We start from the raw sequence: 15259 nt of genomic DNA on the forward strand, positions 1-15259 counted from the left end.
TCTATATTAGAATAACTTCTTCAACATGAGGATAGAGAGCTATTCTCATTCTTTGCCTTGCCTGACAGATTACAAACCTGACTAAGTGTGCCGAGATGTTCATCTTGTATTCTGGAATGATTTATTCTATAGTGGAATCTCGCAACCCTTTGCAATGCCTGCTGTTTGCTTAATGCCAAAGTTTTACAGTTACTCTATCTTTCATCTGCTCCTCGCTCAACAATATCATCAGCCTTCATACCAGGTTCAGCTATATTTGCAGGTTTTAAACATTCTTTCACAGTAAAGTCTCAAATATCAAACAATGGTTTGTCCTCAAAACTTTATAATTTAGTGCTTGAGTGGTTTAACTTTGCAGATTTGTCAGCGCAGCAACATGACAAGTTTACACAAATTCAGCTAATCTTGAATTATCACTTTCTGACTCCTCACAGGCACTATGCCAATGAACTTGCTATTGTGCCGACTAGAATGATTGACAGCTTTGGCACAAACTGGAGTTCCGCATTATCAGATTTGGAGTCATTCATTGCAACTTCACTGAATGAAATTCATCCTGTTTTTGAATATTTGTTTTCAGGATAGGAACATCAATGGTAAACTGAGTTATTTATTGCTCATCCTCACTTGACCTTGAATAAGGATAACTGGTTGCCTCAGAACATAGAACATTACAGCACAGTACAGGCCCTTCGGCCCTCGATGTTGTGCAGACCTGTCATACCGATCTCAAGCCCATCTAACCTACTCTATTCCATGTATGTCCATATGCTTGTCCAATGACTTAAATGTACCTAAAGTTGGCGAATCTACTACCGTTGCAGGCAAAGCGTTCCATTCCCTTACTATTCTGAGTGAAGAAACTACCTGACATCTGTCCTATATCTTTCACCCCTCAATTTAAAGCTATGCCCCCTCGTGCTAGCCGTCACCATCATAGGAAAAAGGCTCTCCCTATCCACCCTATCTAATCCTCTGATTATTTTATATGTTTCAATTAAGGCACCGCTCAACCTTCTTCTCTCTAATGAAAACAGCCTCAAGTCCCTCAGCCTTTCCTCGTAAGACCTTCCCTCCCTACCAGGCAACATCCTAGTAAATCTCCTCTGCACCCTTTCCAAAGCTTCCACATCCTTCTTATAATGCGGTGACCAGAACTGTACACAATACTCCAACTGCGGCCGCACCAGAGTTTTGTACAGTTTCACCATAACCTCTTGGTTCCGGAACGCGATCCCTCTATTAATAAAAACTAAAACACTGTATGCCTTCTTAACAGCCCTGTCAACCTGGGTGGCAACTTTCAAGGATCTGTGTACATGGACACCGAGATCTCTCTGCTCATCTACACTACTAAAAATCTTACCATTAGCCCTGTATTTTGCCTTCCGGTTACTCCTACCAAAGTGCATCACCTCACACTTGTCTGCATTAAACTCCATTTGCCACCTCTCAGCCCAGCTCTGTAGCTTATCTATGTCTCTCTGCAACCTACTGCATCGTTCGTCACTATCCACAACTCCACCGACCTTAGTGTCGTCTGCAAATTTACTAACCCATCCTTCTACACCCTCATCTAGGTCATTTATAAAAATGACAAACAGCAGTGGACCCAACATCGACCCTTGCGGTATACCACTAGTAACTGATCTCCAGGATGAACATTTCCCATCAACTACCACCCTCTGTCTTCTTTCAGCAAGCCAATTTCCAATCCAAACTGCTATATCTCCCACAATTCCATTCCTCCGCATTTTGTACAATAGCCTATTGTGGGGAACCTTATCGAATGCCTTGCTGAAATCCATATACACCACAACTGGTTTACTCTCATCTACCTGTTTGGTCACCTTCTCAAAGAACTCAATAAGGTTTGTGAGGCACGACCATCCCTTCACAAAACCGTGCTGACTATCCCTAATCAATTTATTCTTTTCTCGATGATTATAAATCCTATCCCTTATAACCTTTTCCAACACTTTACCAACAACTGAGGTAGGGCTCACTGGTCTATAATTACCAGGATTGTCTCTACTCCCCTTCTTGAACAGGGGAACCACATTTGCTATCCTCCAGTCATCTGGCACTACTCCTATAGACAATGACGAGTTAAAGATCAATGCCAAAGGCTCAGCAATCTCCTCCCTGACTTCCCAGAGGATTCGAGGATAAATCCCATCCGGCCCAGGGGACTTATCTATCTTCACCTTCTGAAGGATTTCTAATACCTTTTCCTTGTGAACCTCAATCCCACCTAGTCTAGTAGCCTGTATCTCAGTATTCTCCTCGACAACATTGTCGTTTTCTAGAGTGAATACTGTTGAAAAATATTCATTTAGCGCTTCCCCTATCTCATCTGACTCCACACACAACTTACCACTACTATCCTTGATTGGGCCTAATCTTACTTTCGTCATTCTTTTATTCCTTAAATACCTATAGAAAGCCTTAGGGTTTACCCTGATCCTATCCGCCAACAACTTCTCATGTCTAAATCATTAGGGATAATCAGCATGGTTTTGAGCGAAGGGAATTGTGTCTCAAAAAATTGAGTTTTTTCAGTAAGTAACCAAAAGGACTGATGAAGGTCGAGCAGTAGATGTTGTTTACTTGGACTTAAGTAAAGCCTTTGACAAGGTTCTGCATGGTAGACTAATTAGTAAAATTAGGTCACATGGGATTCTGGGTGAGCTTGCCAAATGGATACAAAATTGGCTCTATGGTAGAAGACAGAGGGTGGTGGTGGAGGATTGTTTTTTGGACTGGGGAGGCCTGTGACCAGCAGGGTTTGGTATTGGATTCACTTCTGTTTGTCATTTGAATGAATAATTTGGATGCGAATATAGGAGGCATGGTTAGTAAGTTTGCAGATGACCTCAAAATTGGCAGTATAGTGGAATGAAAAAGGTTATCTAAGATTACAAAGAGATCCTGATGAATTGGATCAATGGGCTGAGTAGCAGAGCAAGTTTAATTTAGATAAATGCAGGTTATTGCATTTTGGTAAATAAACAAGGGCAGGGCTTATACAGTTAATGGTAGGGCCCTGGGCAGTGTTGAAACTTGCAACACAGGCATACAGGGTGGTTATGAAGGTATTTAGCATGCTTGCCTTCATTGCTCAAGACCTTTGAATATAGGAGTTGGGACATCATCTTGAGGTTGGTCAGAATGTTGGTGAGTCCTCTCTGGTGTAGTGTGCACAGTTTTGGTTGCCTTGTTATAGGAAGGATATTAATAAACTGGAAAGGGTCTAAACAAGATTTACCAGGATGTTGTTCAGAAAGGAGGATTTGAGTTATGAAAATAGGGCTGGGACTTATTTAAGGTGAATAGTAAAAGGTCTTTTCCCCAAAGGTGGGAGCGTTCAAAACTAGAGGGCATATTTTTAAAAGTGAAAAGGGAAAGATTTAAGAACGACATGAAGGGCAACTTCTTTCCTTTAGAAACACGAACCACTCCATGTGCGGAATGAACTGCCAGAGTAAATGGTGGATACAGGTACAGTTACAACATTTATTAGGCATTTAGATAGGTACACAAATAGGAAAGAAATGGACCAAATATAGACAGTTGGGAGTAGTTGCGATTGGGGACACGGTCAGCATGGACTGGGTGGACCAAAGGGTCTGTTTCTATGCTATATGACTATTTACACAGCTGATAAAATGTATGTTCATCCACAAGTCTTGTTTGGAAAGGAGTTCTACCCAGTCACAGTGAGATAGCAACAGTATATTCTTAATTCAGAATAGCATGAGGTTGAGAGAAACTAGCAAGTGGTGTTTTCATGTTTCTGCTGCTCTTGTTCTTCTATCTGACAGTACAGGTTTGTAAGATGCCAAAGAAGATTTGGTTAGTTGCTGCAATTTCCCTTGTTGATGACAGTGGTGGTGCAGCTACCACTGAGCAGGTGGTGGGCAGCTTAGAGTTTGGTATAAAAAATACTGTATTATCCTGCAACTGACTATCGTCTTGATTGTTACTCATTTAGGCAAGCATAGAGCATTCCATCATATTCTTGACGTGCTGTTTAAATGGCGGTTAGGCTTTGGAACACTTGGAAGTGAATTACTCAAGGCAAAATTCAGACTTTGCCCTGTGTTTTTGTAGACATTCTATTCATGTAGCTGGCCCACGTAAGGTTACGGTCAATGGTAACCTGTAGGATCCTGATGAAGGATTCAGCACTGGTAAAGTCACTGGATATCAAAATAAAATGGTTAAGATTCTCTCAAATTGGATTAAATTGTCCAACAATCAAAAGAACTGTGGATGCCATAAATTAGAAACAAAAGCAGATTGGTGGAAAAGCTCAGCAGGTCTGGCAGCATCTGTGGAGAGAAAACAGAGTTAATCTTTCGAGTTAAATGACCCTTCCTCAGAGTGGGATTAACTGCTTGCCACTTGCGCAGCATAAAATGATACTTTTCAGTCCAGCTCAGATGTTGTCCAGACCTTGCTGTGTGATGAAGGCACATGATATATTAGGAAACTTGGGTTCTAAAATACACAGGACAATGGTATCACTTTAAATTTGATTTGTACTTTTTTATTGCACTGAAGAATGGAGGAGATAGTTTTAGTTTTGATTCTAAGCATGGTGATGGGTTGTCTGAAGTTCGCATTCCATACATCTTTAAAATCCTTGAGGTGAATAGTTCAGTTCATTAGTAGTAACTAGGGCAGAAGACAAAATAAAACCTGCCATTGCTACTTACAGCAGTGCACACTCAACGGCAGAATCATCCAGATGGTCAGACAGGTTCAGTCAGAGCAAAAAAGGTGCCATTCGTATAGCAATATCCAAAAAAATGTTCAGAGTAGTACAGATCAAAAACTCGAGAAACTGAAAATAGTGGAGGCATGGAAAAGCCAAGTGTTTGCTCTGAAAGTGTCTATAATTCAGTAAGAAAGCAAGCTCTAGAAACAACTTCCAGCTGTATCAACTGAATAAGGAAAGTTAAAGATGAATCCTCACTGGGGCTTCATATGTGCAATAGGGTGAAAGGGTTGAATCTTTACTTCTGATAACTGTTTTAAATAGTTTGTTGCTTTTCTTTTGTAATAAACTTTGAACCTCTTTTGTTCAAAGCACATTGGTTACTTCTTATAAATATATTCAGTGGGTGATCACCAAGGTAAACAAATAGCAAAAATAAAACCTATGGTCTTTCATGTTAGGTTTCACCTTGACTTCTGACTTGTCCAGTATGACTATCAGCTGGGATCATAATACCTGCATGTAGGCATGGACAACTTTATTAGCTGAGAAGCAGTGAATAGAATTAACTACTTCTGACCTTATGATGGAGGGAAGGTCATTAATAGATAGAGCTAAAGGCAGTTGAGGTAAAGATGATACTAAGAGGAACTGGGCAGTTATACTGCAGTGGTAGTGTCCCGATCTCAGAGACAGAAGGCCCTGCTTCAACTATCACCTCCTCCAGAGTTATGCAATAGCATCTTTGAATGGAGTGATGAGAAAATATCTATCATGAGGAACTTGGGGTGAGGTGTTTGTCACTACCTCTTAGCCAGGGGGCCTGGGTTCACCGTACTAAAATTTTTGGTCAACGTATGATTTAGAAGTAACCTAGAGACAGGTCTCAATTTCTGATCTTTTGAACTTAATGACAAAGTGCATTTTGCTCACTCAATATCTTTAAAATATCTGTATGACTTACAAGCTGCAACGTGATGGATTTTTAAAAAAAAACTCAACTTGCAGAAAAAAAACATTCTTCCTTCATGGTGGAGATTAAAGAAATCAGTTGCATTTATCATTCATCTCATCATCTTTCCACTTCTACCAAATCTAACTATTTCTAATGGATTTCCACAAATTCATTGTGCTTCACATTGAAGAGGCGATGGCCTCACTGTATTATCGCTGGACTGTTAATCCAGAGGCCCAGATAACATTCTGGGGACCTGGGTTCGAATCTTGCCACGGCAGGTAGTGGAATTAAGAATCTAATATTGATTGTCAGGAAAAGCCCATCTGGTTCACTAATGTCCTTTAGGGAAGGCAACTGCCACCCTTACCTGGTCTGGCCTTGTTGTGACTCCAGACCCACAGCAATGTGGCTGACTCTGAACTGCCCTCTGGGCAATTAGGGATGTCAATAAATGTTGCCTAACTAGCAGCACCCTCATCCCATTAATGAATTAAAAAATTACACTGTAAATTCGGCCCAAACAAATTCAGCATGTTGCCTTCAACATTCTAGCTTTATTTATATGTGTCCCATGGCAAGCAATTAGCTATAACAAAATGGGGCCATTGGTTAATTTCAGGTTGGCATCCCTTGCCCCATTTCCCAAAGCCAGTTCTTCAATCATAAGCAAAATATTGCAGATCGAGGGATTGTTCTTCCCGAAATGACAGCCTGTAAGCACTGTCTGACTGGTTGGATGGATGGCCCCTATTTTTCCCTACCCTGAGCAAAAATAACTGCAGTCCTGTTGAGAATATACCCTTTAGTCATGGCCAATGGATTCTAAGACAGGTGGAGTTAAGAGGAAAGAGATTTGATATGAATGGTTATTTACAAGATAGAGGGGCTTAGAAGTTTTGTTTCTGAGGAGAGATATGATTCAAAGGAATTGGGGGGCATGGGGGATGGGAAGGTATGTGAAGAGGTAGAAAATACCAGGGAGAGAGAATCTGTGTGGTCAGCAGTTATTTGGAAAGGGCAGGGGGTAGGAAGCAGAAAGGTGGACTCATTGATGAGGAGAGTGTAGACAGGAGAGGAAGAAAATGAGTAACTAGGAGGCAGAACTGAACTCATGGTTAAGCAAATGGAGGAAGCTATGGATTAGAAAGGAGTGAAGGAAAAATGGTCTTAATCTTTGTAAGAAAAAGAAAATCCATGAACTAATCACATTTATTGTTGCAGTTCAGGCTTCTAAAAAGGAGATGTGTAGTGAAGAGAAGCTGGCTATTACCATTGCCTTCCTGGATAATCTAAAAGAACAGCAGACAGTTTTTGAGTGATGAAAACCATTGTATGATAATGCTTTGAGATTTAATCAGATCTGGTGAAGAACTGTTAAACTATTTAACAATTAATTTCTTACTACTGGTTAAACACGTAGTCCTTTTAACTGGTGATGGCAAAAGTCGAACAATATAAAAATCCAATATTTTGGTCGACAAATTTGATTAATCTTTCAGTATGACTGCTTTACAGCTTCATGGTCCAGACACTATTCCACCCAGGCTGAGCTGCATAAAATATTTCAAAAAAAATGAATTTCAACAAAACAATGAGTATATGATTTAGAATACTGTTTAATTTTACAAACTTGATGCCAAAATAAAATCTATATTCCTTAAAGTGCATACAAACAAGTTTGTTTTCTTTACCCTGTACTCCATGGAGAAGAGTCGGATGCCTCACCCTGAGTTAACATGTGTATATTAGGACCATGTGGGCTTCCCACTAGAACAGTAGGTGTCGTCGGTGTCCGTTGAGGTGTACTAATTATCTAAATTGGAAATGGAAGAAATAGAAAGGGATTAAAAATTGTTTAAACAAACAAGACAGTTTAAAGATAACAGCACCACTTTGGACTTACCATCTCAAGTCCACCTCAAATTGAAAATAATTCTCAATGAGATCATACTAAATTAAAGGTTAAATACATAAATTATACATTCTTTGTAGAAAAGCCAGAAAACAATATATTTCAATTGCAATGTATGGCATTTCAAGAGCAATGGGTAGAGGGGCTCTCCTGTCCATAAGATAATTTAAGATGTACGACATAACTGCTCATTTTCATGACTTTTTAAATGAGCTCCTAGTCCTTTAATCATGAGTACACAGATATTTTTGTACAGTGCACTATCACGTGATGTACTACGGTGAGAGGAAAAAGCCTGGTCTTCAATTTCTCCATCAAGGGTCGGTTAGGACTAACTTCTTTAAACAGAGCGATATTAGAGCATGGGATGTTTAAGATGTGAAATAATTTCAATGCAAGGTAAAAATGGATAAATATTTAAACTGTGGGAGGGAAAAATGGCCATGGTTGCAAATTTGGGATTTGCTTCAATTGCTCTATATCGCAACATGCTATGCCATATCCCCTTCTTAGTCATCCTTAGCTAGGTTTTCTTGCAATAAACAATCCCAGGAACTAAACAAAAACATGACTTATTTCCAGGTCTTTGTCAATGCTGATCAGAAGCTAATTACTGGAGGTACAACAGAACAGTTTAGGCAAATCTCAGGAAAGAGCCAAGAAGTTAATACCTCAAAATTTTACCAAAACCGCATGATTATTAGCTTGTATTAAAAGTACTAAGCCAAACAATTTCAACTCTTTTTCAAGAACTTTAACCCTATGCCCAATTTCTATTTTCTCTAAAACATTCTCTGCTGAAATAAAAGATCATTAAAATCAAAAATCATCAGACACAAATGAAGATAATGAGTGTTGGTAGCCTATTCACGTGAGAGCAGGAGTAAGAAACTGTAGGTGTAAATGGGGAGAGAAGCTGATGAGTCAAGCTTAGCACATTCAGGAAGTGTTATGGAATTAGTGATGTTGGAAAAATCTAGTTGAATCATAGTGTAACACGTCCACTCACTATGGATCAACAAGCATAACACTGACACCTGTTGATAAATTAGGAGAACATTAGATAGTATAACATGTCAATAAATGCCATATTGAAAATGGAAACCATTCAGATTTGATAAGATTACAACACATGTATTGCATGCTATTGTATCGACAATACCATCAGAAACATTACTCTATATTCAAGCTCAGAAGGCAAAGGCACAAGGTAAACTTTTATGCTGAGGAAAGTAATTTGATTTGGGATTTTAGGCATTGAAGATCATAAAAGGCAGACATCACTCAACTATTTATGTTGTTATACAGAAAGTAATCCTGTGCACTATTTAAAAGGGTATATTTTTAAACTGATAAAGACAAGTCTAAGTAGTTTGTGAAGAATCAACAATTTATTTTCCTACTCATTCACAGAATGTGGGCATTACTGGATTATTTGTTGCCCAGTTGTAATTGCTCGAGAAGATGGTAGTGATGATGTGCCTTCTTGAATCACCACAGTCCATCTGGCATTGGTACATCTGGAGTGCTTTTCATTTTTTTTTGGGGGGGCGGTGGGTGAAGTATTCTGGGATTTGTTCTAACAACAGCAAAGGAATGGTGAATTACCTCCAAGTCAAAATGACATGTGGCTTGGAGGGAAACTTGCAGGTGGTGATGTTTCCATGCATCTGCTGCCTTCATCCTTCCAAGTGGTAGATTCAGAAGGTGCTGTCGAAAGAGATTTGGTAAGCAGCAACAGTGCAACTTGCAGACTATATACATTAATGTGCCTTGCTGGTGGGGTAAGTGAGCATTTTAGGCAGCAGATGTCTTTATTCTGGATGGAAGTCTAGCTAGAGTGAAGATGGAACTGCACTCATCCCGGTAAGTGGTGAATATTACATCACACTTCTAACTTGTCCACAACGTGAAAAACAGACAGGATTTAGAAGTCATGAGCCACAATCGTGCTGCCACAGTATTCCCAGGCCTCCTCTCAGAGCTACAGCATTTACACAGCTAGTCCAGCTCAGTTTCTGGTCAACAGTAACCTACAGGCTCTCGATAATGGACACATAGCAATGGTATTTCCACTGACTGTCAAAGGAAGATGGACAGTGCCCCACACAAGTGCCAGGCAACGTTATGCATCACTTATCAACCAGTCCTGAATATTGTCCAGGACGTGGTGCATATGGACAGACTACTTCTGTAGGAAGAGTTGTTAATGGTAGTAAAAAATGTACAATCATCATCAAATATCTCCATGAAGAAGGGTGATCATTGAGAAAGCAGCTGAAGATTGTTGGACACACATCAACACTGAGGGACCCCTGTAACAATGTCCTGTGCTGAGATGATTGATCTCTAACAATCACAACCTCCTTACTTTTCACTGGACATGATGCAACCAGTGGAGATTTCCCTCCTTATTTTCAATGGCATTAGTTTTACTGAGGGTCCTTGATGCCGCTCTGTTTAATGCTTCCTTGATGTCAAGTGCCATAACTGTCATCATTTCTAGAGTTCAGCTCCTTTGCTCATGTTTTGACCAAGGCTTTGATGGGGTCAAGAGCTATGTGGTCCAGCAGGAACACAAATTTTCACTGAGAAAATTGTTTTTTTTGATGCACAACATTAGCTCCATTAGTGACTCCTTCCATCACTTTGCTACTGCTTGAATCAACTGAATGGACTATAATTAACCTGACTTTAGTTTAAAATAAAAACTGGGCAAATTTTCAGAGATAATGGGAGCTGCAGATGCTGGAGAATCCGAGATAACAAAGTGTGGAGCTGGATGAACACAGCAGACCAAGCAGCATCTCAGGAGCACAAAAGCTGATGTTTCGGGCCTAGGAAGGGTCTAGGCCCAAAACATCAGCTTTTGTGCTCCTAAGATGTTGCTTGGCCTGCTGTGTTCATCCAGCGCCGCACTTTTTTGTTATCTGGGCAAATTTTCATATTGCCAGGTAGATGCTAGTGTGGGTCCCTTGTAGCACAGGGGTTGTGTCCCTACCTTTGAGCCAGGCATTCCAGGTTCTTGTCCAATCCACTCCAGGAGGTGGGTCATAAAATCGTTGAACAGGCTGATTAGAAAATAAGTAGATGCTAGTGTTGTAATTGTGCTGAAATAATTTGGCCAGGGGCACAAGGGTTCCGGAACACACTCAGTATTGCTGCTAGAATGTTGTGAGGGATTATGGTCTTTGCAGCATCCAGTGTCTTCAGCTTTTTCTTTCTGTGTCATAGAATTGGTTCAAGTTTGGAATCTGCGATGTTGGGGACTTTAGGAGGATTCAGAAATGGATTAACTACATAATGTTTCTGACTGAAGAGGCTGTAAATACTTCAGCCTCACCTTTATTGCTGACGTACTGGGCTCACTCATCATTGAGGATGGGGGTATTTGTGTGACTTCGTCCTCCAATTACATGATTGAACATCCACCAGCATTCATGGCTGGATGTGGGAGAACTGCAGACCTTAGATTGGATCCACTGGCAGTAGGATCACTTAGCTCTGTACACTACATGCTATTTCCAATGTTTGGCATTCTATTCAATATCGTGTTTAGCTTCAAACTTTTTTAGACATGCCCTCCTCAATAAACCAGAATCTCCTCACTTGATGGCAATGGCAGAGCGGAGGATTTGTTAGGCAGTGCGAATTGGAATGGGCTTGCAAACTATAGAAGTGAAGAATAAAAATATGCAATCGTATTAGAGATAGGTAGCTGTAAAGCAGTTAAGTCAAAATGCACAGAATGACCTTTCATATTCTTATTTACCTTGCAAATGCTCCTCAACTATTAATCCAGGTGACCTTCTGGAGGAGCTTTATGGAGAAAATGGGCATCTAATCATCTCCTCTCCCTTTGCATATCTGAGTGAGGGATTAAGCTCAGTTGCAATATTTTCCTCATTATTGGGCATATAGTTGCATCACTATCCAGGCTGCCTACTTGGTAAGGTTATCAAGAGAGCTACCAACACTCATTGAACCTTCAGAAGAGGTAAGGTAATGGGAAAGAAATGTAACTATATTGCAACAGTCAACATTTGGCGCTTGAAAGCAGCATCCTTACCATCTGAGGAGCGTTACTAACATTTGATAGCCCCAGTGTTTTTGGCAAAATTTGTTTCCCTGGGGTCGTGAGATGCGAAGATGCTACTGTCACTAATGCAACTGTAAAGAGAAAGAGAGAGGTTGCAAGCACCAGCACCATCTTCTGGTATTCACATTAGCAATGGAAACATTTGGTAGTTCAAGATGCTCTAGCATCTGTATACTTGTCAATTACAAGAAATAAAAAACCAAAGCCAGTGAGATGCTACAAGATGCAGGCAAACAAGTTGCATAATTTTGTAACAAACATAATTTGTTGTGCAGCTGTGTTTTCTTTTAATTAATCAAGTCTATGGATGCCAGCAATCTCCAAAACAACTAATAAATTACTTCTGAAATTTGAGTCTTGGATCACATGTTTTATTGACAGAAGCCAATAGTTGGATGTAACAACAGCACTATACACGTTGCGCAGGTTAACCTTGTTATTAGTTTTAATGCAAAATCTCTCGCTCTAGTCAAAAGTTACCACTCAGCTCTGAGAACTGAGACTATCATCCCTGGTAATGTAGTGCACTTTGGGCAGATTCCAGAAGGTTTTCCATGTAAAACATGAACAATCCAAGTAACTAGGTGTGCTAGTACAACCATAAAGTCGATACATAGGATGAAACATGTTTAACAAAAGAAAAACCAGATCTCAAGCAGGGACACAACTTTGTCTCTGCGTTCCTGGAAATGAAGTGTGGGTGTATGCATGCGTTAATGTTCATTCTGGAGGGTCCACAATGAGCACCACAGTTTGTTTTAACATCCAGCAATTCCTTCTAGAAATTACGTATGGATGTCAGGAGAGAACAGGAATGGATTCAACTGTAATACCCTCTTTAGTCAAACACCATGCCAACACTCACTGAACAGGCTGACTGAAGGAATGATGGTGAAAGATACCAGGGCCCTCCTGCCATCTGTAAAGTATCCTGATGTTATTGATTGGAATAGAACATTTCTAAAGAATGGAAAAAGTTGCTTGATGGAACCTGACAATGCCAAACAATTACTAGCTTGTTTCAAAGAAAAAAAATTCGTTTACACAAAAATGATAAACATATTTCAGTAAGCCCTTTTATGCAAGCAGAAATGGTGAACAACTTGAATAGTTTTATAATCCAAAGCAAAACCTAACAGTACTGGCAATGAAGCTAAGCAATGTCTCATCAACTATCTAATGAACCTGTAATACTTTCTCCTTAATTTTCATCTTTATGAGAGTTACAGTACAAAATGGACGAATTATCTCCATAGAGAGAACTGTTAATAACCTCGAGAACCACAATAGAGCAGAAGCAACTGTGTCCACCTCCGTCTCTAGATAAAAGACTGAATGAAAATCAATACCTTCCCTTCATTCATCGAGCAGTCATCAATAATTATTTGTCTTGGACCATTAGGCGACCAAATCCATGGCAGGTTCACTTCAGTGTTAAGTAATTCAGGTAGCACGATGTATTACGGTTCCCAAAAAACTGCAATATTTGATCTGTAAACAAAATTACTGGGGCTCGTGTGTGTGTGTGTGTGTGTGTGTGTGTGTGTGTGTGTGTGTGTGTGTGTGTGTGTGTGTGTGTGTGTGTGTGTGTGGAAGAAAACCACACTTGGCTATCCTGCACATTATCTTTTGATTAGATATGGAGCACAATTAGCAGAAGCCTAGGATCAGATTATCTGCTCATTGAAGAGAAAACGGGAGAAAATGCAGCCAGTCCTCACGTATCAGTTTGTCAATACTGCACTACTGCTCTCTGATGAAGGGTCTAGGCCCGAAACGTCAGCTTTTGTGCTCCTGAGATGCTGCTTGGCCTGCTGTGTTCATCTAGCCTCACATTTTATTATCCTGCACTAGATAGCCCCATTTTATTATACTCCCATTCTACTTATATCAATTAAAAGGCAGAACCAGTTAATGAACCCCATTGTAACTAACAAGTTTTTCAAAGCCAAATTAAGTTCGTAGAACTCATTATATTCGAACCTTTCAACCAAAAGAAATGGAATGTGCATTTTATCAAGTGAAATGCATACTAAATATTGTTACAAATAACCAAGCTAATATCAACACTTACTTTTTGCTGGACTAACATTCTGATCTGTGAAAACTTTGATCTCGCCATTACTTTCTAGGATTCCAATCTATTAAAAAAACACAAATATTACAAATAACAATTTTACTTCATTATGGTTTAATGAACAGTGGAAACTGAAGTTTGAACAATTAATTTTAGAACCACTTTTGTTATTTTCCTTCATTCTTTTAGATCTCAGTTTCCAAAAAAAGGAGTTAGGCAGGAAATGTACAATTTGCTTCTAGGCCTCTACTACAGTACAATAATGTTGTTATTTTGAACACATGCATTAGTAATTTTACAAGAGGAACTCTTGTCCATGTTTATCCTCCCAGTTTTGAAGACCATTTTCCTTGGTCATGTAGTGATGATCAGCAAGTTATTTCACATGGAATGGTCAGTGCAAACTGAAGTCTTGCCACAAATCTGCTCCAGAAGCTCTCAGTATATTTGATGGTTTCATGTCAGAAATAAATGTTTTCATCAAGTTGATGAGAATAGGAAACAGAGATGAATACACCAATACACAACAATTATGGCTGCGGCATTTTAGATAAACACTTCCTTAGTGACATTACAGTTTTGTTTTGTAAATTCTTACACAGGATGTAGATGTCACTGACGATGACAACTTTACTGTTCATCTATAATTGCACCACAGGGGGGGTAGTGAGCTGCCTTTTTGCAGTTTCAGTCCATATGGCATATGTACACAAATGCCATTAGGAAAGTGTTCGAGGAATTTGATCCAGTGACAAGAAGAGGATATAGTTCCAAGTTGGAATGGCGTGCAACTTGGAGGTTAATATAATCGACTATTCAATTCTGTTAACGTACAGATGCTAGGATTGCAGCAATCTGCCACCCTCCCCTTTTTAGGGGGAGGAATGCCAGGTTTGCAAAGTACTGTTGAAGGCAAGTTGGTATTGCTGTATCTGGCATATGGTATACACAAATGCCACCCTGGCACTACTGATGGAAGGAGTAAATGCAATGGTGCTAAAATGCATGCCATTTAAGCTGCCTATTTTGCCCTGCATGTTATCAAACTCAGTGCTGCTGAAGCTGTAGTCATTCAAGCAAATGGACAGCATCTCATCACATTCCTGACTGATACCTTGACATTGGTAGTGTAAGGAGGCAAATAACACTGCAGTAATTCCAGCTAAGACCTGCTCTCATAACTACAGTTTTTGTGTGACTGGCCCACTTCAGTTTCTGGTCAGAACGTTGATACTGGTGAAATCAATGGTAGTAATTCCACTGATTGCCATGGGAAGAGAGTTAAGATTCTTGCTTGTTAGAGATGGTCATCGCTTAGCAATTGTGATACAGATATTTGTTGGCATTTTTCAGTACCACCCTGTATGCTGTCAAGGGCTCGCTGAATATGGACATAGGATGTTTCAGTACAGACCTGAGGAATGATGAATGGTACTGAACACAATGCAATCAACAGCAAATAACCTCAGTCTAACTTTACAACAGTGGGG

The 15259-nt window shown here is 39.8% G+C and overlaps 1 protein-coding gene across 3 annotated transcripts in view; it reads right to left on the reverse strand.

Moving 5' to 3' along the window:
* Positions 1 to 15259, reverse strand: part of LOC125458885 (transcription factor Dp-1-like) — a 56034-nt gene that overhangs the window by 22564 nt on the left and 18211 nt on the right. For 2 of the 3 annotated variants that reach the window (XM_048544683.2, XM_048544684.2), the window contains exons 3-5: positions 13767 to 13833; positions 11663 to 11763; positions 7373 to 7494 (exon numbers count right to left, since the gene is read on the reverse strand). In XM_048544683.2, the coding sequence (XP_048400640.1) occupies positions 7373 to 7494; positions 11663 to 11763; positions 13767 to 13833 (290 nt within the window). The remainder of the gene's footprint in view (positions 1 to 7372; positions 7495 to 11662; positions 11764 to 13766; positions 13834 to 15259) is intronic. The other variant, XM_048544685.2, reaches the window with a different exon arrangement.

Source organism: Stegostoma tigrinum, chromosome 15 (genome assembly GCF_030684315.1).
Source record: "Stegostoma tigrinum isolate sSteTig4 chromosome 15, sSteTig4.hap1, whole genome shotgun sequence".
NCBI lineage: Eukaryota > Metazoa > Chordata > Chondrichthyes > Orectolobiformes > Stegostomatidae > Stegostoma > Stegostoma tigrinum.